At 41.5% G+C, this 22714-nt stretch overlaps 2 protein-coding genes across 2 annotated transcripts in view; one reads left to right on the forward strand and one right to left on the reverse strand.

Annotated features, from left to right (window-relative positions):
* Positions 1–5976: 5976 nt before the first annotated feature.
* On the reverse strand, positions 5977–12682 carry LOC311266179 (NAD-dependent protein deacylase sirtuin-5, mitochondrial-like). Its single transcript, XM_084368392.1, has 9 exons — positions 12588–12682; positions 10884–10988; positions 10269–10402; positions 9612–9837; positions 8961–9048; positions 8783–8836; positions 7575–7698; positions 7293–7408; positions 5977–6992 (listed from the first exon to the last, which is right to left on the reverse strand). The coding sequence occupies exons 2-9, from the start codon at positions 10981–10983 to the stop codon at positions 6920–6922; spliced, it is 915 nt and encodes a 304-aa protein (XP_084224518.1). The 5' UTR covers positions 10984–10988; positions 12588–12682; the 3' UTR covers positions 5977–6919.
* A 1352-nt stretch (positions 12683–14034) lies between these two features.
* Positions 14035–22714, forward strand: part of LOC311266173 (phosphatase and actin regulator 1-like) — a 66715-nt gene continuing 58035 nt past the window's right edge. The window contains exon 1 of the mRNA XM_084368386.1: positions 14035–14234. Coding sequence (XP_084224512.1) covers positions 14123–14234 — 112 coding nt within the window. The 5' untranslated portion in view covers positions 14035–14122. The remainder of the gene's footprint in view (positions 14235–22714) is intronic.

Genomic DNA, 22714 nt, shown 5'->3' on the forward strand with positions numbered 1-22714 from the left:
GTGATCATTTCTTTATTGAATTTGTTGCATAGGTTAATGTTCTGTTTTCATTTTGTCGTCATTGTTCTTGACTTGTTTGTTATGAAAGCTATTGTTTTACTGTTGGTTTGCTCGTGTTTTTAAGTGTTCAAAATACAAAATATATCAGTAAATCAAAAATGCAGGTTGTATTGAACTACAATTTGTCTTTAAACCTGCTCTGATCACTATTTTTTTTACCTGCTTTTGACTTGGTGATTTAATTTACGCCTCAGAAATCACAAGAGTGGTGTTCATCCGTGAAAATGATCTCGCTGAGTAACATGGTAAGTATCATAAACTTGAGTCTGACACAGAGCTAATCACAATCATATGAAGGCATCCTTATTAAATTGAGACTGCTTTGGAGACCAACCTGTGACTGAACAAACTCAACTGTGATTCACAAACATCCTTTCGGCAGGACAACAATGAGACTGTTTGTCCTTCACACTAATATTCAATCAAAATCATTTAACTTTGGAGATATGTAAATAAAGATGATTAAAAAATAAATTGGGTGTAAAGCCCTTCGAAATAATCCATAATCCTCTTGGTCAGCTGGATGCAACCCGCCTATACAGAAAATATTGTATTGCTTCAGAAATAGCGCATGTCATAGCAAAGCCTATTTAACGTTAAAGTGAAATGAGAAGGAGAAAGAGAGCTGGTGGCAGAGATGTGAGAGTAGAGATAGCTGGGCGTCCTGACGGTTAAGAGACACCTATACGGCGAAAATTGAGCAGGTCAGATGAGGTCAGTTAAAGAGTACTGATCTAAGAAACAGGAAATAAAACAGAGCCGGCTGCACGGAGGCATAACGGATAAGACTCAACAACACTTGCGAAGGACTGATGTTGAGCAGGGACTGGATATTGAATTTTAAAGACACAAACAAGATTCGACAGGCAGGAAGAGGAGATGCCTCTTCTTTCGTGTGCCCTGTGCTGCCGTCCTCCTATAGGAGGAAAATACTTCTCTGGGCGAGGCAGGGCCGGTGATCAATAACCAGAAGAAAGTGGCCGCTAGCCTTGATACTAATTAGTGCTGGGTTAGAGCAGATTAGCTGGCACCTGAGCCCCTATCTCAGCCTTTTCTCGAAATAACAGCTCCCTCGCAATGAGGCTACCTAGAAACACCAGCATCAGCATAATTCAGGGATATGTGGGTGGGGGAAAGACACCTCAGTCAGTATATGAAATCAGTGGGAATATTAAGCTTTCCTGCAAAAATAAAGCAACAAATATTACATTTTAGGGCGGGGGACAGGTGGGGTTTTTTAAAGAGGGGTGTGGGGCGGGTGATCGGTGCCAGTGCTGGTTTTAAATAATGATGGTTCTCATGGTAACAGGGGGATTAACGGTAAAGCTTTGTCATCACAGCCAAGTCAGTTAACAACACACAGAGTTCAGGGAAAGGTTAGTAAGAGGGGACCATGAGGAGATTAGTATGTGTCGCTAGCTGTGTTTTTGTGTGTGTGTGTGTGTGTGTGTGTGTGTGTGTGAGAGAGACAGAGAGACTGTGCGTGATTTTGCATGCATGTGAGACAAGCCCCAGTCTACGCTCTAGTGCTGTGAATTGACAGTTGCTATAAATAGAAAATACCTAGACCTTCGAGAGCACCGGCAGTTCTGTTTTCCTCAAAAACCACACAGCCGAAGTAAATACTGTTAACATATATTTTAAAATGCAGTCTGTTTTGAAAGCTCATCATTTGATTAAAGCATATAACATATATTTATGGTTTCTGGCTTTATTATATTATTTGTGTACGTATTATATTCTGTTATAAACAGATTCCCCAAATATTAAAAAAAACAAAAAACAGAAGAAGATGATGACAACCCAATCCCCAGAATAAACGTCACAATGTACTTGGGTATGTTGAAACTTTACATTTCTTTATAATTTATCTTAACTTTTCTTTTAGGTTCACAGCATTGCATGTTGTGGTATGGCTGTGCCGGTGGTCTGATTAGGTTCAGGCTCAAATACCACTTGGTATGGGTTAGGAAATCATCATGTTTTGGCTTAAAATACATGTTTTGGTCTCCACAAACATTGCAGGAGATGTGAGACTTCTCATCAAAAACATCCACTTATCAACACGGCTGGAAATTGTCCCCAGGTCTCCTTTGAAAAATATTCAGTGTTTTGACAGTTAAAAATGTTGAAACACAGTCTCCGACTACAGTCACTGTTTCGGCAGCCTTGTTGCCTTCCTTAACTGCTTAAATGTTTTTAAAAGGTGCAGTAGGTAAGAATTGGCCACCTGTCGAATTCACATTTAAAAACAAATAGGGGGCAGCGTATCACTAGAGTAACTGCTAACTGCTGCTAACTGGGACTGCCGCTATAGCTAGTTAGCTCAGTTAGCCGTGCAGCTAGGGGTCCGGACTGAGAGCGTGGAGTACCTGGAAAGTGTTTGCTTTGAACCGGGACAGGTTGGGTCTAGATGATTAGCATGCTGGCTTTGTTCGATACCTCTGCAACACAGTAGACAGATGTCATGACGTCAGAACTGTTTTGCACATTCTCTTGATTAATTAAGTTAATTTTTTTAAATGATTTCAACTAAAATTCTTACATATTGCCCCTTTTAAAGAAAAAAGAAAAGTTGAAAACTGACCAAAGTCTTCTCACATGGGTTTTCCATGCCAAAGACACATTTTTATCTCACTAACAAAGTTGAATCATCAGCATACAGAAAAAGATCTTCTGCATGAAGAATAAGGGTCCTGCGACACTTGCGGAACATCACATTTGCTATTGATACTATATATACATACTAAACATGGTTAGGTGTGATTTAAACCAACTAACTAGAGGTTATCACATCCAGTAGCCTCCAAGTTATTGTATAACGCTAAATAACTCACTGTAACAAATTAGAAATGTGTATTTTTGGCTGTGATGATAGAGCAGCCTTCTAAAAATCTAGCTGCAATGCCATTTATCCCTGTAGCATAATACACAATGTTCTCGCCACCCTTTTAAAATGAACCATTTCTTTCTTCCTCTGGTCATTATTTTCACACTATTTTAAAAATAGAACAATAGTCCTCTGACTCGAAAACACAAATACTGTACTCGTGAAATGGCGGAAAGAGCCACACCGTGCCTAATGGACATCAACATGCTCTGTGTGACTGTAAAGCTACAGTATGTGCATCTGTGTAATGTTCACGGCTGCTCACCCAGCCTGACCTGGTTTGGTCTGACACTTCTGCCAGTCTGCATACAGAAAGAAAAATCACACCAGTACACACAGACAGCACACACACACACACACACACACACACACACACACACACACACAGACAGACACGTTCTTCCCCCTGGTGCAAGCACAAGCACACACACATTCATCTAGCTGGCCAGCATACACCACTCTCAGCTTTTTCCAAACACAGAGACTCCAACAAAATAAGTCACAGAGTCAATCACACACACAGACACTCACATTGAAAGCACACACAGCTGCCATCTCCCGGTCAATCTACCTCCTCATTCAAAGAGACAGAGGGATATTTGTAGAGCTGCCACCAATCATGATGAGTCTATTAACCCCAAGGCTTTTGGGTCAGACAAGAACCTTTCCACTTCTACTATTTCATCCCTCCCCACTACATTCATGAATGAGCTGCAGGACTCTGGAGCGGAGTTGTCAGCCCTCTGGCAGCCTTGTTCACATCAGCTCCAGAAATGACTGTATCAGACGGCTGAGATTTCTCTTAAGTGCCTCTCCATGTACTTTTTCTACTGATGACAAATGGGGACTTGGCCCTTACATCTCTTTGAAGGGAAGCGGCGGTAATAGAAGAGGAAATGAGGAAATCTAATCATGGCAATGATGATGATGATGATGACATACATGTACAGGTGGAGATCCTTGATGGCCGACAGAAGGATCTGATTTGGATGCTAATTGTTGAGTAAAGAAAGCAAGTGGTGAGGCGCCACAGTCGAGACGGAATAACACGCGAGAGGAAATAATGTCCGGCCAATGTGGTGCGTTTGTGGTGCTGCAGTGCTTAAACTAAAGTGGGCGTGAAATGAACCAACCCTGAGGGACTCCCCTGACAACCAAATACGGATTATGTGTGTGTTCTTGTATTTTTCTCCCTACCCCTCCGTCTCACACACACACACACACACACACACACACACACACACACACACACACACACACACACACTTCCTATAGCTCTCTTGAGGTAATTCCTTTATGATTATATTACATTATCATAACACTGTGTAATGAACACAATGTTCCACTGCTAATTTAAATGACTCCTAGCCCTCCGTCTCTCTCATTTCCACTCAATGACTTAACCATGTTAGTCCAGTCAGCCCATGAAGATAAACACTTTCAGGAGCTGATATATTTATATATATATTTTGTCTTTAGGATGCAGTGTTTGCAAATATAGGGGCTGGGACCCCCACGTGGAGACGCAAGATGGACAGGAATTCAGATCGCACCATATTCCTGTAATCACTGCCTGTTTCTGTAAGGCTAAATGCTGCAAGTTGACATTGATTTAAATGGTCATTGGCTGCCTTTAATCAAAGCGCTCTACAATTTTCCTCTCATTCACCCACACACTGATGGCGCCAAGCTAACATGCAAGGTGTTGGCCTCACTATTAGCAGCCTCGCCCAAGGAAAGTGGAGTGGACAAGAGGAGCTGGGGATCAAACTGCCAATGCTGCGATCAGTGGACAACACGCTGTACCTCCTGAGCCACAGCCACCCACGGATATCCAGGGAAGTGTTGCACGATCTAATTGATTAGTCAATATAAGGATAATTAATCGGCAACTATTTCGGTTAATAATCGTTACATGTTAATCATTTCATTTAATCATAATTTTCCAAGCAAAAAATTACATTTAAATGCAAGGATTTGCTGCTTTTCGTGTCATTTATGATTGCAAATTAAGATTTTGTGTTTTTGACTGTTGGTTGGACATAAGAGGGAATTTGAATACGTCACTCTGGACTTTGGGACTGACTAACAGACTAAACAGTTAATCAATTAGTCATCAAAATCTTTGGAAGATTAATCAATAATTAAACGTATTGTTAGTGGCAGCCAAAAAAATATTTTCCCTAGAAAGTAGATCATTTAATGCAATTATTTCTATGATGTTGATTTAATAATAAAGTGAATAATTTAAATAACTTAGTCAGCTTAAATTTCATGTATAAAACTGTATATATTTGTTAAATTGCATTAATTAAGCGAAGAATTAGTGATTTAATTCATTCACATCGACTCGACATGATAGAAATACTTGCATCACATGATATACTTTACGTAAACTTATGTAATTTTATGTGTGATTGAAACACAAAGTCAGTGTTTTAGGGAAATCATTTTTTGTAATGAGGGATCAGGATGAAAACAGGTTGGAAAACACCACACTAGCCACAATCTAAAAGAGGGCAAAACCCAACCTAATATCTGTAGTCAAGTTATCATTTAAAATGATTAATTCAAAAACACCACACGTCATATAACTACAAACAAATATTCATTGATCCCTGTCAGAGATCAGCTCGGACAACAGATGCCACCTTGTGTCACGCTTTCCACTTCTTCTTCAACTGTGTCCATTTTCAGCAGCATTATGACTGAGGCCGATTCTGTTTCCTCAGCTCGGCTCAGCCGTAACAGTTCTGAGTTCGCTGATGGCCTCGGGGTACTTAAGTCTGCATTTTATCTCACTAACGCATACCAAGAGAATAATTAATGTAGACACAGGGTTGTTTTCTGTGTTCCTTACAGAGCAGAGCTGTATGCTACCATTCAATCTGCGGTCGGGATAGGAAGCTACATGCTGGCATCTACTGTTCATTTTGGGCACATGCAGTGCAGCACACTCCACTCTGTCTCATGAAAAGTCATGGGTGGCTTTCTCAGAGCAGACAATAACACACAGGAACAGCAAATGTTCATTTAGTGTTTTAATAATCATTTTCTGTATAAATGCACTGGCAGTTTTAATAGAAAACACGATCAGATATTGATTATCATTGGCATAAAAGTTAAAGAACAGATTAACATCTTATTTAATGTGATTACTTTCATTTTTAGAAAATTTCCATCTACAGTGGTTAAATATGTATATTGAAAACAGACATTGAAAAAATTTATCAAATGCATCATGATTATTTCATGACATGTAACTGCACTGATGTCATACAATCAAACTGCATGAGAGGGAAATAACGCTGATTCAGGCTAGGATTAGAAAGATTTCCGTCTCTTTCTCAACCCTCTCTGTCCTTGTTCAAAAAAACAAACTCTGGCTGAATCTCTGTAACATTGGTCGATTTGCACTTGAGGTTTAAAGCGAGCATTTGGTCAAGGTTGTGTAAACAATTTTGAAAGGCACAAGATTATGTTACGCTCCGTACATCTGTTCATTTGGTGGAGAGAGAACAGAAGAATATTCTCCACTGATGCCGATCTACAGCATAATTTCCGAGCACAGAATATTAAAAAAAAAAATCTGACAATCTGCCACCGGCATCTAATAAGCAAGATATGTAAAGAATAACAATACCCTCTGATATCTGTGGAGATATCTTCTTCTGCAAATAATGTACATAGTGCATATTCTTTTCAGGCAGACGACATATAGAATATACAATATCCCATTTCCAGTTTAGCAAGTGACATATTCAAGTATTAAGAGGTACACTTTAAGATGGTTAAAGTCTTAAAAAGCTCAATTCTATACAAATCTCTCTCTACCGAGTATCAACAGCTGTGATTTAAGGCAAACATTTGGAATTAAAAAGATGCTACGAAACCTCCCCGCCAGCCTTTTAAGCATTAGTCTGTAGAAGAAGCCACTGCTTGCTGTCTGTAAAGTCGTTCCTGTGGCTCTTAAATCACCTCTGACTCATGTCGCGCCAAAGCTGGAGGCAGCGTGGTTCCACATGGACCCTGGAAATGGTGCCTGTGACACATCACAAACACGCAGATAAACAAGATGACACATTGAAGGTCAGAATTTAGTTGAACCAGGTGAAAGGTTACTCGTTCAGTTGAAGGCTCATTCAAGGTAGAAAAATACTGGCATGTCGTCTATGCTGCCAGCAGGTGGCACTGAATACCAATGTCCACATGCATCATTACCCACTCATCTGTTTTCTCTTTTAATTCACATATTTTCATGCTTACTTCATTCATTTTAGAACCAGATTGGTGGTGAAGTTTTATCTTTCTCAACATGCACTCAGTTTCTTGTCTGACTTACGTGAAGTACTCCGTTTTTGGTGTTGTGTGCGTATTGAATTCTGCCACTGGGACGCCCCTGGATGCGATCTGGGGGCCAAACATGGCTGCCGGGTAAACAATCGAAGATGTGCCAACCTAAAGGTTACCAGAAGAGACACAAGCGTCAACTTGAACTCCAATGTACTGCACTGTAGTCGATGGCCAGTCCCAGAAGGATTCTGAACCAATATTTGTTTTACATAGTAATATTACACAAGAGGAGAATATGACGTGTGTGCATGTAAACATGAGATTAACTCACCACAAGGCAGAGATCACAGGTTTCCATCTCTTTTTCCACCTTTGTGAGGATATGAGAGTCCAGAGTTTCTCCAAAGAACACAACGTTGGGCCTCAGCAGACCGCGGCAGTCGCTTTCGTGGCACCTTGATACAGCAGTTAGACGATTAATTGTGTCAATCTGTTTTTATCACAGAATAATCAGCCGTAACACAGATGTGTTAATCCACACCGACAGTTTCACAGATTTTTTTGGGCCAGAGTTGCAACATGCTCAGGGCTGTAAGTGATGATTATTTTCCCTGATTAATCGATTAGTTGTTTAGTCTATAAAATGTCAGAAAATGGTGTAAAGTGAAGAAGCAGCAGCTTTCTGTCCTTTGTAATATAATGCTGATATAGAATTTAACAGTCAGACATAAGGCAACAAAGTGTAATCACTTTCCTTTTATACGTTATGGTTCAACAGTACAACTCATGTGTGCATTTGAATTAAATATTAAATTTGAATTAAACAATATTTCCGTGTGCAACTATTTGGCCATATTTTTTTTGCAGCTAGGAGGAAAGTCATAGTTTTCATAGCACACCACAGCCTCTGAGTAGAAAATGCAATAGCCATTAAATGGAATTAAGAGCTACTGCAACAGGTGGTGAAGGACCGCGGGGACGGAGAGCGCTGAGCCGCGAGGAGCAGCATGTCCAACAGAAGCTCAAAGTAGAGCAGGTGGGGGGTGGAGATGGTGCTTTATACAACTCATGTCTCACAAGCATGCAGAAGTAATTGCTCTTGTCTAAAGAGTGCAATTGGTAGTATACAGAGATTCCACCGTTTATTTAACATTACGTTAATGTGAAGCAAGCTCAAACAAACTCCCCATCATCATCATTTTACTCTTAGTCAGATTATGTGTTCCTTTATATGCTGCTGTTGAATTTTCAGTACAACACAGGCTCTCATTCATGTTTTCTCTCCTGCCATTATGTGCTCTTTATACGCAGAGAATTTATAATATGAGACTGGGACAAAAATAAAGCAAATCCTCCAGGTATTTGCACAATTCTCCCACGAATGCATATAAACAAACAAGGGACACACGTCACTGCTGCAATGCAGGATGCACTTAAAAAGTGTTTTTGTAGGCTGGTGTATCTGTTTAACCGCGGAAAATAAAAGGTTTAGTAAATCTGACCATCTGTGTTATTAATAGTCCAAGAATTTAATCCCACCTTGGCAGCTTATCCACAGGAATCTGGGCATCAGCAACATCTGGGTCAGGTGCACTGTACATTAAGAGAACAAACACAGAGGGTTAAATAGCACTTAGGGGTCAAACTGAAGGGATCAGGCCACAAATCCTGCATGTTTATCAATGTGTGTATATACTCCAGAGTGGCTGCCTTTTACCCTTTGTCCTTAAGGGCAGCACATATGGGGCTACGCTTGTTCACGGTCACTTCTCCACAGCTCACACAGCGCGTCTCCAGCAGACTGCCTGCAGTTACACAAGACACACACAGCTGTTTGTCATTGAGGCCTGCTGGAGTTACAGAAAACATCTCCCTCTGCGCAGAATTTGTTGGCGCTGAGAGTTCTGCGTCCTGACTCATGCAAAGTTAATTAAAGCAAGATTTTAGCAAAGAAATCTGGCAAATGCCTTGGCACTGTTTTTGACAAAGAGACAGAACTGTCTCCTTAAGATTTCAACGAGAGAATCAGCAAAATACTTTGAGTGTGTCCACTGAGATTAAATCCCAACCCTGCAGGCTCACGAGATGTTTGTTTAAAAAACCAACAACTATAAATCACAAATTGGTTCCATATCCCAGTAAAACCATGACATGAACTACAGCACTTATAGCTATGTCACAGTTTCCAGTAATCACCGAATATAGAGAAGCTTCTATGACTGTACCGATTGTAATGTTTTTACATTTAAAGCTTCTATTGAGGTTTTCCAATTAAACTTTGAATGTCTTTTGTCATATTTCATGATGTCATCACTCAAAGAAAAAGAAAAATGTCATTATTTTATTCTAATGCCTTTTAGTCTCTCACCATGAACCTTGAGCACATGTTTGGACCCGGCCTGTTGGTGGAGGTCGTCTATGCACTGGGTGATGACAACCACGGAGCGCCCCTGCTTCCTCAGCCGGGCCTCACACTCTGCTATAGCCAGATGGGCGGCACTGGGCCTCTTTCTCAAAGCCAGCTCCCTTCTGTAATGGTAGAACTCCCAGACCCGAGACGGGTTGCGAGAGAAGGCCTCTGGAGTCGCCAGATCCTGGGGAAACATCAACATTGGCATGTTTTACGTCAAAAACTCATTTGCTGAGAAGTTAGTGTAGTATTCAGAGCAAGAATTAGAGTGTAAACACCTAAACTAAAGAGGAAGATTACATTCTCTTATAGGAAAGACCATTTTTGATTCCTTCCTGGAGGTACATCCTGCTGCAGCCCACAACAAGACTCCAGATTATGCAACAAACACCGTTCCTCTCTTTACTGGCCGTTGCTGCCGAGATAAATCCACTGAGCTGTGAAGATGCATTATGTAAACATAAAATACACCCACTCCGCAGCAACAACCCTGAACCACAGCTGGAAATGAGACCAAACAAAAACCTTTGACCTCAATAAAAAGACAATAAATAAATAATAAATAATATAGCCACGTACACTTGTGTGTGTGTGTTTTGCTTTTGAAGAAATTACCTGAGATTGCCACTTCCTCCACTTCTCATTTTCTCCCCTGAAGGTCGGTACTCCGCTCTCTGCACTCACACCTGCCCCCGTGATGATTGCTATGTGCTTGGCTTTGGAAAAGAGCTTGCGGAATTCAGACATATCTAGAAAAATAAAAGCGGAAACCAACAAATAATCAAGCTTTTTAAGTATCACAGTTGGTAGTATTACAATATTTGAGTCATTGATCATAGGGTTTTTGGTGTCCCCTCTATATATTTTGCATTAGAGGAATCAGGAACAATTGATTTGAGCAAGAGGCCAGTATGCATATTCACAAATTTGTAATCATGAGACTGTTTCATTAACATAGAATCTATCAAAGAATCAATACTATCTTATCATAATTCTTGTGTTTGTTTTTCATTAATTTGCAATTACTTCTTGATTTATTTTCTAGATGCTAGGATGTCTCTAGACAGGATTTGTTACAAAGAAATATTTCATTTCAACATTTTGTGATGTGCAGAGCCTGTCAGGAAGGATGACCGGACTGGCTGATTTCCAGTGTTTAATGATGGACCAGTATTAGCCTGGCACAGCAGCAAACCAACATTATATAAACCCTGAAAGGTTTGCTTTTACCTGAGTTGGGTCTTGTTGTGTCCACTACAGGTCCTCTCATCACATTAGTGGAGCACATGCGTAGACCAAGTGCAAACACAGCTCGATTTTGGAGAAGCATTGTCACTATTGTTACAGGAGAGCAGACAAACAGACAGAAAGATAATAATGAAAAGAAATTACGTTAATTTATTACATTTATTCTCACAAATCTGTTGTTTTGGTTTGTAGTATGTGGTTAAGATGTGCCTATTCTATACTGAATATGAAGACGGCTAAACATCCTTTAATGTTAACTCTACTTAAGTCAAATGTAGGTCATTTTACAAACTCATGTTGTGCAGCCAAGCATTGCTCAAACTCACAGAACTTAACCTTTAATCCTAACAGGGATCCACAAACTGTCTAAAGACACCACATATGTCACATGACAATTCGGGTATGTGTACAAAATAATGCAAAGTATGCTTCTGGCGTGATAGTGCGGACATGAAAAATACTTGTCTCGTTTTAGTTATTGAATTTGATAAATAATTAACAACATTGGTGTAATAAAAACAATTAAACAAAAAACATGTAACTTTATAAAAGCTTATTTATTTCTACATCAAAAAATATTCCCTCCCTGTCACGTTTGAACAGTGAAATACTGTCAGCAAGACTACAACTTCAAACTTTTTAAAATTCTGGCTGCCTGTTTGCAGAATATCTCAGTTATGCAGAGATCTGGCCTCTAAAGCTGCACGTGTGTACAGATTTCTTGTTCTCTTCCACTATTGGCCATCCAAAACACTGACAAGTCGTTCGAGTCATCATGCCTCAATTCAAGTCACGAATATTTAACTCCAAGTCGAGATTCAAGTAATCTATTTTCTGTCAAGTCAAGCTGAAAGTCATCGAGTCAACTCGAAGCAACATCTCTGGTTCCTTTAAGTAGGAAAGCACAATACAAGTTTCCCTGTGCGTGTGCAACTGCATAAAACATCTCACACTTTACATAACACGTCTCAACGTATCAAAACAAACACAATATATAGCTGCAGGAATGCATGTAATGCGGTTGTGCAATCAGAGCACAGCAGTGATACTCTTGTCTGCAATGAAGCCTGGGATTGCAACAAAACTGTGGCAGCCTGGACAAAAAAAAAAAATGTGCATGAAAGATATTTTTAAAAGAATAGGGTGGAAGTAAAAGGGCCTACTTCAACAGGAACAATTGGGTGCGTCCTGCAAGCCTGAACATACTTAAAGCTAGATGTGCCCTAACAGGTTTAACAGGCTGCCCAGTCTCATATACAAAAGACTACAACTCACACCTGACCTTAACATATAAAGGACTACAACTCATCAGGCTAAAGCATAAAAGACTGCAATGCACTACAACTCAAGTAGTTTGGAGCCATTCTGCACATTTCAAGTGAAGTTTTCCTCCCTGCTACGACTGTTAATGTGTCCAAAGTAACCGAGCAGTCACTTTATGTCTATTATGATAATATCTTGACAGCATGCAGTTCATTTTAAGTCGTGTACAAGCTCCTAACATGTACAAAGTTAGCATGTCGTTGCTCCTCTCGTCGTAGCTGGGGGATGAGATGTAGTCGTGCTCTCTGTCACATATGCAGGAACTAACGTGCCAAACGAGCGTTTACAGGTAACAACACCTAAAAACAGGAGAGAAACACGCGTATTGAAGTGAGTTTACCTCATTAACCTGACCGTACGTACCTCGCTTTGTGATATCCACACCTTCGGAGCACACAAACACACACAGACACACGCCGAGGCTGCTTGTTTACCTCTATCACTGCAATTATCATGAGAGGCCGTAAACACGGCGCACACTGTCGTAAAGCGCGCTCTGGGAAAAATGCACATAAAGTGAAGAAAAGTGAAGTGGGAGGGAAAAAAGTGCAGTTTAGGAGAGACATCTAGTGGTAGACTGCTGCAAGTGTGCTTCATTCAGGATGATTCATTCACCCTCCTTCTACATATCTTCTTCTTTTGTGGTATATTTAAAGGTGCAGTATGTAGTTTTGAGGAAGACATCTTAATCAGAAGGCAAGGCAAGTTTATTTGTTTATTTCAGACACAAGGCAACTCAAAGTGCTTTACAGGGGCATAAAATTACATTACAAATTGCATTTAAAATACATTTAAAAACAAGTGGGAAGACATCAAGAAACAAAACATTAAAACAAGTTAGGAAATAGGAGAATAGGCTAAAATAGAATAGGCTTAAAAGAGACGAGACTACAAAATAAGAGTCACAGTGCAGTTCAAAGCCTTGAAATTGCCTCAATGAAAGGCTGTGGCAAACAGAAAGGTCAATCACATCACAAAGTAATCACATTTTCACTGAATGTAATTACATCTTTCTGAAACTTTACCTGAACAGCTACCTTTGTTTGTATCCCAAATAAGTAATCCCATTACATGTATTCCGTTACTAGTATAATATAATAGTACAATATATTAATAAGCCTGTACCATGTAGTAGCCTATTATGTAGTGTGGTATAGGATATGTTTTGAGACGTTTATAGTGCGGAAATCAGCAATGTGCTGCCTTTTTTTCTTACAAATTATTATACACAACTCAAAATTACTTTATAATAATAATTCGACACATTTCATTTGACTTATTGCACATGCATTATATGCCCCCATATCCCAGTGTCCCAAACTAATATTGAGTAGTGTAAATCATAAGTGATCAGACTTATTGATCATTTTAATTATTGTAAATGATTAGGCTATAAGAAATGTAGCTAATCATTGGAGAACAGCACTGACAATACTGTACTTAAGATGATTAAAGCCAATTTTGAATTTGAAAAATAAATGAAGATATAAATGTGTGTACTATACAGCCTGAATCTAGCCTATAACGTGTGAATTAGAGTGTTCACAAGATCTAAAACTGATCTGATAATACCAAAATGAGATTTCCTGGTTCAGTGTTCCCTGTTATCACATATTTTACCATCTTTAACCTAAATGTTCCTCCTCACACTGCATCCTTGCCAATTTCCCACCGACGCCTCTCTCTCTCTCATTCAGTCTCTCTCTCTCTCCGTGTGTGTGTGTGTGTGTGTGAACTCACTCTCTCTCTCTCTCTCTCTCTCTCTCTCTCTCTCTCTCTCCCTCCTCCTCTCCATCGATAGCTACCTCTCTCCCTCAGTGTGTGAGTGAGTGGCCGTGGTTCTGCTGCGTCTGCCCCCAGTCGGCCGGCAGTCATCCCCGGACACTGGTTCCAAATTGATGGCGACCACTCCGGACAGCAGCACAGACCGCAGACCGATCCGGAGACTCCGCTCCAAAAGCGACACCCCGTATCTTGTTGAAGCCCGTCTCTCCTTCAACCTGCGGACAGGTAGGCGCACACACATCCATCCACCCATCCATCCATCCATCCATCCGTCCATCCATCCATCCTGCTGCCTCCCAAAATGTTTTGGCTGGATGTTTCCCCAGATGTGGGCGGACTAGTGGGGGGGAGAGATTACAGCTTTGAATACGCTTCTAGTTTACGCGACAGTAATATCCTCGGGGGCTGTTATTCATGCGGACTGGTGTGAGGTCCATCCCTTTCAAAAAAAAAAAAAAAAGGTATAGAAATATTCTCGCAAGGCGGCGAGAAATGTGACTGAAATGTTATGCAACTTTGTGGACCAACGCTGCTGGTGGTCACTGGCGTGTCTGGCGCAAGGCAAAACACTGAGTTTCATTTGTTTTTTTACAGCTTTAAATGTCGTCCATGTGTGAATTTGGATTTCGTCAGCGCTTGGTAATTGCTACCACTCTAATTCAACGCAGTTACATAATATGAAGGAGCATCAACGTGACCTGTAGTAGCCCTGGCTCTGAGCCCTGAGCTGTGAGCTCTGTTTGCAGCACACAAGCTGATGGGACATCCGGCTTGTTCAGCATTGTGTTGCAGATTTTAATCGCCTCATGTTTTTGTTTTTTTAAAAACTGTTGTAATAGATCCGGCGATGATGCTCCTGGTGAACAGTCCTCTGTCTCCATCAGCCTTTGCAAAGCGTGCTGCATCCCCTTGTTACCATGGTGACTTGGCATTTTATGCTGACTGAGTCAACAGATCTTTTTTTATTTTATTTTTTGCACACCAGTGTAATCAAGACACACACTCCCCGCATCCAGCAGACTGTTTTACCACAAATACAGCTCTCTCATGTCATTTATTAATCTCTGAGGGGTACCTGATGTTTGTAGCCGTCTCATTACTCACTTATCCTTCACTGGGAAAGGATTTAAGCGTGCCCTCATGTGTAACGACCGGAATTGACATCACAAGTCCTACGCTTTTTAGTCCCCTTGATGCTAATGTTCTGAAATACAGGATGCAAAAACATATCAGTCCCGAGAGCCCACGCAACTACAAAGACGTATCCTGGCCCCAGCAGCTCGGCTCGCTGGAGTCACACCCATCTATCCACTCAGCAAAATGTGTGAGAGCACCAGCCCTTCTGGTCTGCTGTGGTGTTTGGATGTTGGCCAATTCAATAAGGGGATTTTAGAGATGATGTATTGTAGGCTTTGAGAGATGGTTTAGACGATCGCTTTGAGCCTTAGATGACTGTGGTTTTTGCACGATCGAATGCACCGATGCGAGGAACATGGTTTCGTGTTTTAGAGGAATGCATACTGTTGTGGAGACCTGACAGAACTGAAGGTTAAGATAGTGATGCACAGTGCAAACATGTTCTGTTGTGATGAAGGATGAACATGTTGGCAGTTAACGTTTCTGCAAACCACTGGTATGTTCACATTTGTACGTGTCGCATGAACCACACTGCCATATCACGTTCACATGACGTGTTTATAACCTGACTGCCATAGGGACAATTTTCTGCCGTGTTTGTGGCAACCAAAGCAGGTATTTTAAGCCAAAACATGATCTTTTCTTCACCCTCACTAGGTGGGTTTTATGCATAAACCTAACCAGACCATAAGGCTTGTCACAACATAAAAATGTAACGTTTCAAAATATCTGTTGTTTGCAGAATCGTACACTGCCCAAATGTACTCCGGCGACTGGATTGCAAAGTGTGTGTGTCATTTTATTGGGATGAAATTACAGATTATTATCATTTACGACTAATCCACACATTTTGTTTTACATCTAATATCATCGAATAATTCAGTCTAGCGCAGCAGTGGTAAGCCGATTAATGGCTAAGTCAACCGGAAGAAAATTAACTTCCAACTATTTTGATTATCAACGAATTGCCTCAGTCGTTTTTCAAGCAACAATATCAAACACATGCAGGTTCCAGCTTTGTAAATGTCGGGATTTGCTGCTTTTCTTTGTCATTCGTGATAGTAAATGAAGAGTCTTTGGGTTTTGGATTACATCAAGACCTCACTGTGGGTTCTGGCAAACTGTGATGAGCATTTTTCACAATTTCTTTTTGAGATTTTACAAACCAAACCAGTGTTTTTAAATCCTGGTTCTGGAGCCCCCCCCTGCCCTGCATGTTTCCCTGCTCCGACACACCTGATTCAAAGGATCAGCTCGTCATCGGGCTCTGCTGAGGCCTGATAACAATCCATTCATTTGAATCAGGCGTGCTTGGGCAGGGAAACATGCAAACCACGCAGGGCCAGGATCGAAAAACACTGGACTAAACAAGTCACTGATTAATGGTGAAGAGTAGCGCAACACTCCGACACCTTCGCCAAGGCCCAGCGCTGCCCTTTAATTCAATCAAGGCTAAACCAGTATCAAACTCCGTAGCCCTGTATCGCTCTAAATTTGAAACTACCCATAACTGCTCAAGCATAGGTAAAGCTCACCAGATCTAGGATCAGCATCAGATTGTACTCCATCCACCTAAAAAAAAACCCCTTATCCTGCAATGTTGAAGAAAGTGAGATAAAATTCCTGGATCTGTCCTTTTACCAGTCTATTCTGGGCCAATCCTCCATTCAAGTTTCGTGTAAATCCAATCAGTAGTTATCAGGGTGACCCTGCCGACAAACCAACCAAGGTAAATATCGGCAGATGAATCGATGATGAAAATAGTGGTTAGTCGGAGCCCTAATTCAGTCCATCACAGTCACTTTTATCCAACCTACAAGCCCCAGTGGCAAACAATTTACACCAGATGCAGAGAGAGAAAAGCTTTAACCCGATTGAAAAGCTGCCAGCAAATCGATGAATCAACTAATCATCTCGACACTGATGTGTTTCGATGTAGAAGGTCACTGGGCAGAGTGTGTGTTCTCAGGAGAGCAGCAGTGCCGACTCCAGAGGTTGTGATCAAAGGGTCATCGGTTTAATCGTAAAGTGAGTGCAGCTGCTCGTGTGTGTCTGTATCGACAGCTCCCAGGTGTGCGGTGCTAACCGGGGCGCTGCTGGAAAAGAGCAAGAGCGCTCCGTTTTGTTTACCTGCATGAGTGAACGTTGAATTAAGAAAAAAAGAAAAGAAAAAGGCTCCCAGCATGTTTATCTCAGATAAGCCTCTGTAGTTCGGGGCTGCTCTTGTTGCCAATGAGTGTTTGGCCTGTGGAGACGAGCTTGTTGTCGATGGCAGGACACCGTCATTTGTCTCTGTGGTCCCTTCTTCTTCCTTTTTTTTATTTCCCTACTCTACGAGGAGCTCATACAAAGCAAGAGGATGGTACGGGGGCGATTTGTACAACAGCGCTGTTGACTCACTTCCACCTGGAGAAGTGGAGCAGGATTTAGCTTGCTTATTGCCAAGGAAACCAAAAGTCTGGTGGTTGTGTGCCCAGGTGCTTAATAATGATAAATGACCAGAGCTGCCAAGGATGTGAAACAAGAACTAAGCAATTATCTCAGTGGAGTTCTGGCTTTGGTTTCTATTTGTCATGGTCTTTTTTCAGGGTCATTATAGTGGTTATAAACACAGCTTAATGTTCTATAAAGATAATAAAAAAGACACAAGGGGGAGGGGGAGATTGATGTCCTGTGAGTAGGCGAATTCATTGTGGAAAATCTGATGACTGTATTTGTGTTTTCATCAATGAGCTGCTGCTTCACAGAGAGCAGGAAACACACTTTTAATATCAAACACAGCCGCACTGCAATCAAGACACCGGTGCCAGTCTGGCGTTCGCTTCAATGAGTTGTGTAGTTCGTTTTTTGATGTGTGGTGGGTTTGTGATGGCTCGGAGACGAGTCGGAAGGGTTCGGAGCCAACTCGACTGTTTGGTGTTTAAACAGCTGATGCTTTGCTTCGCTCCCTGATGCCGAAGCTGAGCCTAGTTAGCCTGTACATGGATCAGTGGTGTCAGCGGGGATTCAGTTTGGCTTTTGCAGAAACAAGGCTCGTACTGTAGCATACAAATGACAGATACTCTATGGGCTTTTAATGGAATCAGAGTGCATGTATGACACATTGCTTTATTGCATTGGCCTGTTTAGCATCTGCGCTAATCTAATTTGCCCCACAGTTTAATGGCCCTGCACACGGTCACAAAGATATAACAACATAATGGCATCAGTTACTGTGCAGCTATCAACGGCTGTCACCGGTCATAAAACATTAGAGGATGTACTGTAGGTGGTTGACCTACTTCACAGGTTTGATTTCAGTGCACACACACACACAGCTGAGAGATTACAGGATTTGTGCAACCAGAATCATCATTGTTGTACCTGAGAATCTTGTTTATGGATTTTTTTTTTGAGACAAAAGGCAGAGACACGTGTACTCGTGTGTGCACGTCAGTGTGCACGGTCCCTTGTTATTGTGACGTGCATGTGTGGCCCGCTGACACAGCATCCGTCTCACCAGAGGAGGTTGTCTGCTTGTTTTTATTCTCCCATCACTCAGCAGCTCGACAACAGCCCCATCTGCTTTCTGTCTGAACACTCGCGCTAGACGCAAGAAACTCTTCCAATTACAGGAGCTGGCTGTTTTGATTTCCTGCTAATGTCCTGCTGCCGAAGAGAACAGACACCTTTGGGGTTTTCTTACGTCTTCGCTCAAGCACTCAACCTAACCTTTTCACTCTGTCTCCATCCTTTCTTTGTCTATATTCTGCTCCTTTTGGTGAGAATATAACAAACTGATTGGCTGTCTGGTGCAACTGCAGGTGTTTCACAGTACAGTTGTGTTGTAAATGCTGCAGATAGATAGATAGGTACGATAGGCACAAAACACATGGTAAGGGTTAGGAGAACATCATGTTTTGGCTTCACAAACACAGCTCACCTTCACGTCAAAGTTTTCTGTTTTTTGTTGCCACAAACACGGCAGGAAATTGTCTCGAGGTCTCCTTAAAAATATCCAGTCGTGTCACGTTTACGAATGTTGGATTGCAGTGAGCCCTCGTCACATCACATCGCACATCTGACTAACTCAGATGCATGTGCGTTGGAAAATGTCACTTCAGTCATGAAAAAGAAGATGATCCCGCACGCTGCTCGCGCTCAGCATCACAATGTACTCATTTCACTGACGTTTTGGCCCTTTCAGACCAGAAGGATCATAACCTCCGAGACTGAAGAGACACTTCGAAATGTTGAAATGCAGTCACTGGCTTGGCAGTCTTGTCTCTTGCAACTCTACTACCGTCCCGTCTAGCTACTGACATGAAGTCAGGTAAATACGACACGTTTTTTTGGAAACGTCAATATGGTACATATCCTAGCACAAATTTGAATTTATCAGCGATTTGCAATAACATTTTATCCTGCTTGTGTTTTAATTGTGCTTAAAATGAGTGATAATAATTTAGCTCTGCTTTCTTTACATTTAGTAAATCAGAGATCTTATACTGTACCATGTAATAAGGCTGAGTCCTTGATTCCAGCCCAGTCCCTTTGCTGCATGTCACCCCACCTCCTCCTATCTATATCTTTGCCTATAATTTTCAATAAAAGACGATGCTGTCTATACATAACTTGCTCCTAACCGTGCCGTAATTTGGGCACAGTTCATAAATACTATGTTTGAGAATCATGTAGCATATTGCAGTTTAGAAATGCTAATACGTTTGGTGTGGCATATGGAGCATTAAAGAGAGCACACCTACTGTACTGATGTTAATTGTGCTGAACAGCTGGATGCTGTGTGCGGGGTAGAGATGCGGGGACGCCGACGGCTGGAGCTCCCAACACCATACCTGGATGGAATGCAAATAGACAGAGCCGAAGCCCAGACGCGGCTGCATTGCAGTTGTCGGAGGATTGATAATATGGTGCGAATGTCTTTTTTTGCATCCCTACACATTAACAACATGCAGACCTTGCATTAAAATTCAAACATGTCTACAAATTGGGATGCAAGCAAGCAAGTAACACACAGCATTTGGGTATGTACAGGCACTCTCTGTCTCACAATCCCAATGTTCAAATCTGGCTCTGTGTTGCAGCCACATTGCGCTAAAAAAAGCTAAACTGAACTCATTCACCACCCACCACTCCCTGCATCTCTCTCTCTCTCTCTCTGCTGCTCTGTGTTGCAATCCCTGTACAGTAAGCACCGCTGTCCCAAAGAGTACAATCAATACACACCAGATGCATGGTGGGACAGGACACATTTCTGCTGCAGAGCTCTGTGTTCCAGCAGGGTTTTACCAGAGGACTGTCTGAGAAACACCTCATAATATGCACAGGGATGGATTTAACTGTAGCCTCTCTTCGCAGGACGTGTACGCAGATAATTTTGTATTGTCTCTCTCGACTCTGTTAATAATTTAGAGATGATTTTCATAACCGCTCTCATGGAGGAAAGTCTAGTCAGACGATCAGGTTTTCGTTGGAATTAAAAAAGCAGCCAAATGTGACTGCAAGGTCAAGAACAAGCAGAATTTGAGATCACTAATTCGAGCTGTCAGTCCTTTTTTCAAAGGGAAAGTGAATTTCAGATTAACTAGTTGGGCCGGCGCCAGTGCAGAGGCTGTTGAATCCGTAATGTTTTCAGCTGTTTGCAGCAACACTAGAGGCTATTAGCACAAGTGTTTAACAAAGTGATGATAATTAGTGGTGAGAGATTTTTCAGTTCTCTGTCTCCCAAACAGAAGCACACAGCACATGACTGATGTTTCACACCATCTGATGATGGACTAACAGCCCTGCATCGCAAAAGAAAAACAAGCGCTCATCTTTCCCTACTTGGTTACACATGGGCCTTCTCCTGCTGAAGCATCTCAAGTCTGAATAAAACATGAGTGGGAAAATCAGAGCAGAAATAGCAATGCTATATCCAGGACTCTTACTGGATGCGCCTGCTGCATTAAAATTCAATCAACCATCAGTGTCACCTGGCCAGAAAACCTGCCTACCTCAGGAGCAAGATGGTTCAAAGTGAAAAACGACAGGCAGGTGTCTTCTATGAGTGGTTTCAGGAAGCTGCATCTTCCCAGAATCCCTCCCTCTCTCTCGCGCTCTCTACATCCTTTTCATCTCTCTCTGCCTCAATTGGAAGTGTGGGAAAAAGGCTCCTGGCTCTGATGTGCTTTTCCACACGCCAGCTGAGAAATGACGCCTATTTCAAAAGCCTTCCAAGCTGAAGAAAGCAGCATGACGATGTGCTTATGGGTCATATTTATAGTAAGTGTGGCAGCACATTGGGAAGAGAAGGGGTAAAGACACCACTGCAATCTGAAAGGCGGCACTGCCAAGGAGCAATTACGCTGGAGCGGAGAGCTCCTCCTGAATCACTGATGCCGGTTTCACTGAATTTAAAGCAACATGCAATAAATTCTGTCGGATACGAGGAAGTAAAACAAAGGAGGCAGCACACTGTATCCAGTCTGCTGCCTGAAGGACGGATGGGTGATATCCTTGATATCTACAGTGACAACTAAATATATATTCTCAGAGAGATAATGTCAGGCAGGTGGGGGACAAACGACGGGCATCCATTATGAGTGGATTTGATGAATGTGTACAGAATGGCATTTGTTGCTGGCGTCACCAGTGCAGCTCCCATAGTGCACCAGCTCTTCAAGACATTTCTGCTGAGTAAGAGACTTTACGGAGTCAGAATCCCGTCAACGCTGCTGCAAATCCAGGACTCAATTCAATCAAAGCTGCATTGCACCACTCAGCAGTCCTTCAGAACTATATCTTATTTCTGTATGATAGAAGTCGGGATACGTTTCAACTCTTATGCTTCCGAACGCAGTCAATACTTCCATCGTTTAAATGAGATTAAAGAGACGATTTACATTAACAGCTGATGTATTCGACCAAATTTGATTAGCTACACAGCCCGATGTTTGTTAATCCTCAAATGTTTTGTCACATAAAGCCCAAATTAATAATAATACAACTTTACGTTTTTTTAAGAATATAAAGATTGCAGTACTACAGTAGTTGTCACAATGTCACACTGAATCTCCCCAAGTATTCATCTTTATGTTGTAGTATAAACCTAAAGCTCTTCACTTCTGTGTCTACACAGAACATTGTGGTGAATTATGCCTGCACTCTTCAGACAGTTATGTAAGCCCGTGTATAAACAGACTAATAGCCCACAGGATAAATGACTGCGATCTGAAGTGAATAATTCTGTGAAATTAAGTTATTGAACCAAAGGGGACAGTCTGCTCCTCCTTCCTCCACAGATCCGACGTAGAATCGATTTTGTAATCACATCACATAATAACTGCAGTGACAAAATATTGACTTTGTCCCCTTTTTGGATACTTACAGTAATACACATTAATAAAGACGGAAAACAATCCCACAAATGGGAATAAAAAACAAACAGCATTCTCTCAGGGTGTCATCAGTTAAATAAAGTATAAGGTAATTTTGTGGCAATGTCTGCAAATATTCATTACCAGAAGATCTGTATCTGTTTTAACATCTTGTTGGTAACAGTAACCACTGCATATATTGTAGTTATT

This window comes from Pagrus pagrus (genome assembly GCF_965226575.1).
Source record: "Pagrus pagrus genome assembly, chromosome: 12".
NCBI lineage: Eukaryota > Metazoa > Chordata > Actinopteri > Spariformes > Sparidae > Pagrus > Pagrus pagrus.

Bases quoted from the DNA above. Each gene is read 5' to 3' on its own strand.
- LOC311266179 (XM_084368392.1), bottom strand. From the start codon at position 10,983: ATGCTTCTCCAAAATCGAGCTGTGTTTGCACTTGGTCTACGCATGTGC. The intron at 9,049-9,611 runs GTGAGAGACTAA...GTGTAACTGCAG, and splicing joins ACATGTGCTCAAGGTTCATG to GCAGTCTGCTGGAGACGCGC. The intron at 7,409-7,574 runs GTGAGTTAATCT...GGTAACCTTTAG, and splicing joins CCTGTGATCTCTGCCTTGTG to GTTGGCACATCTTCGATTGT.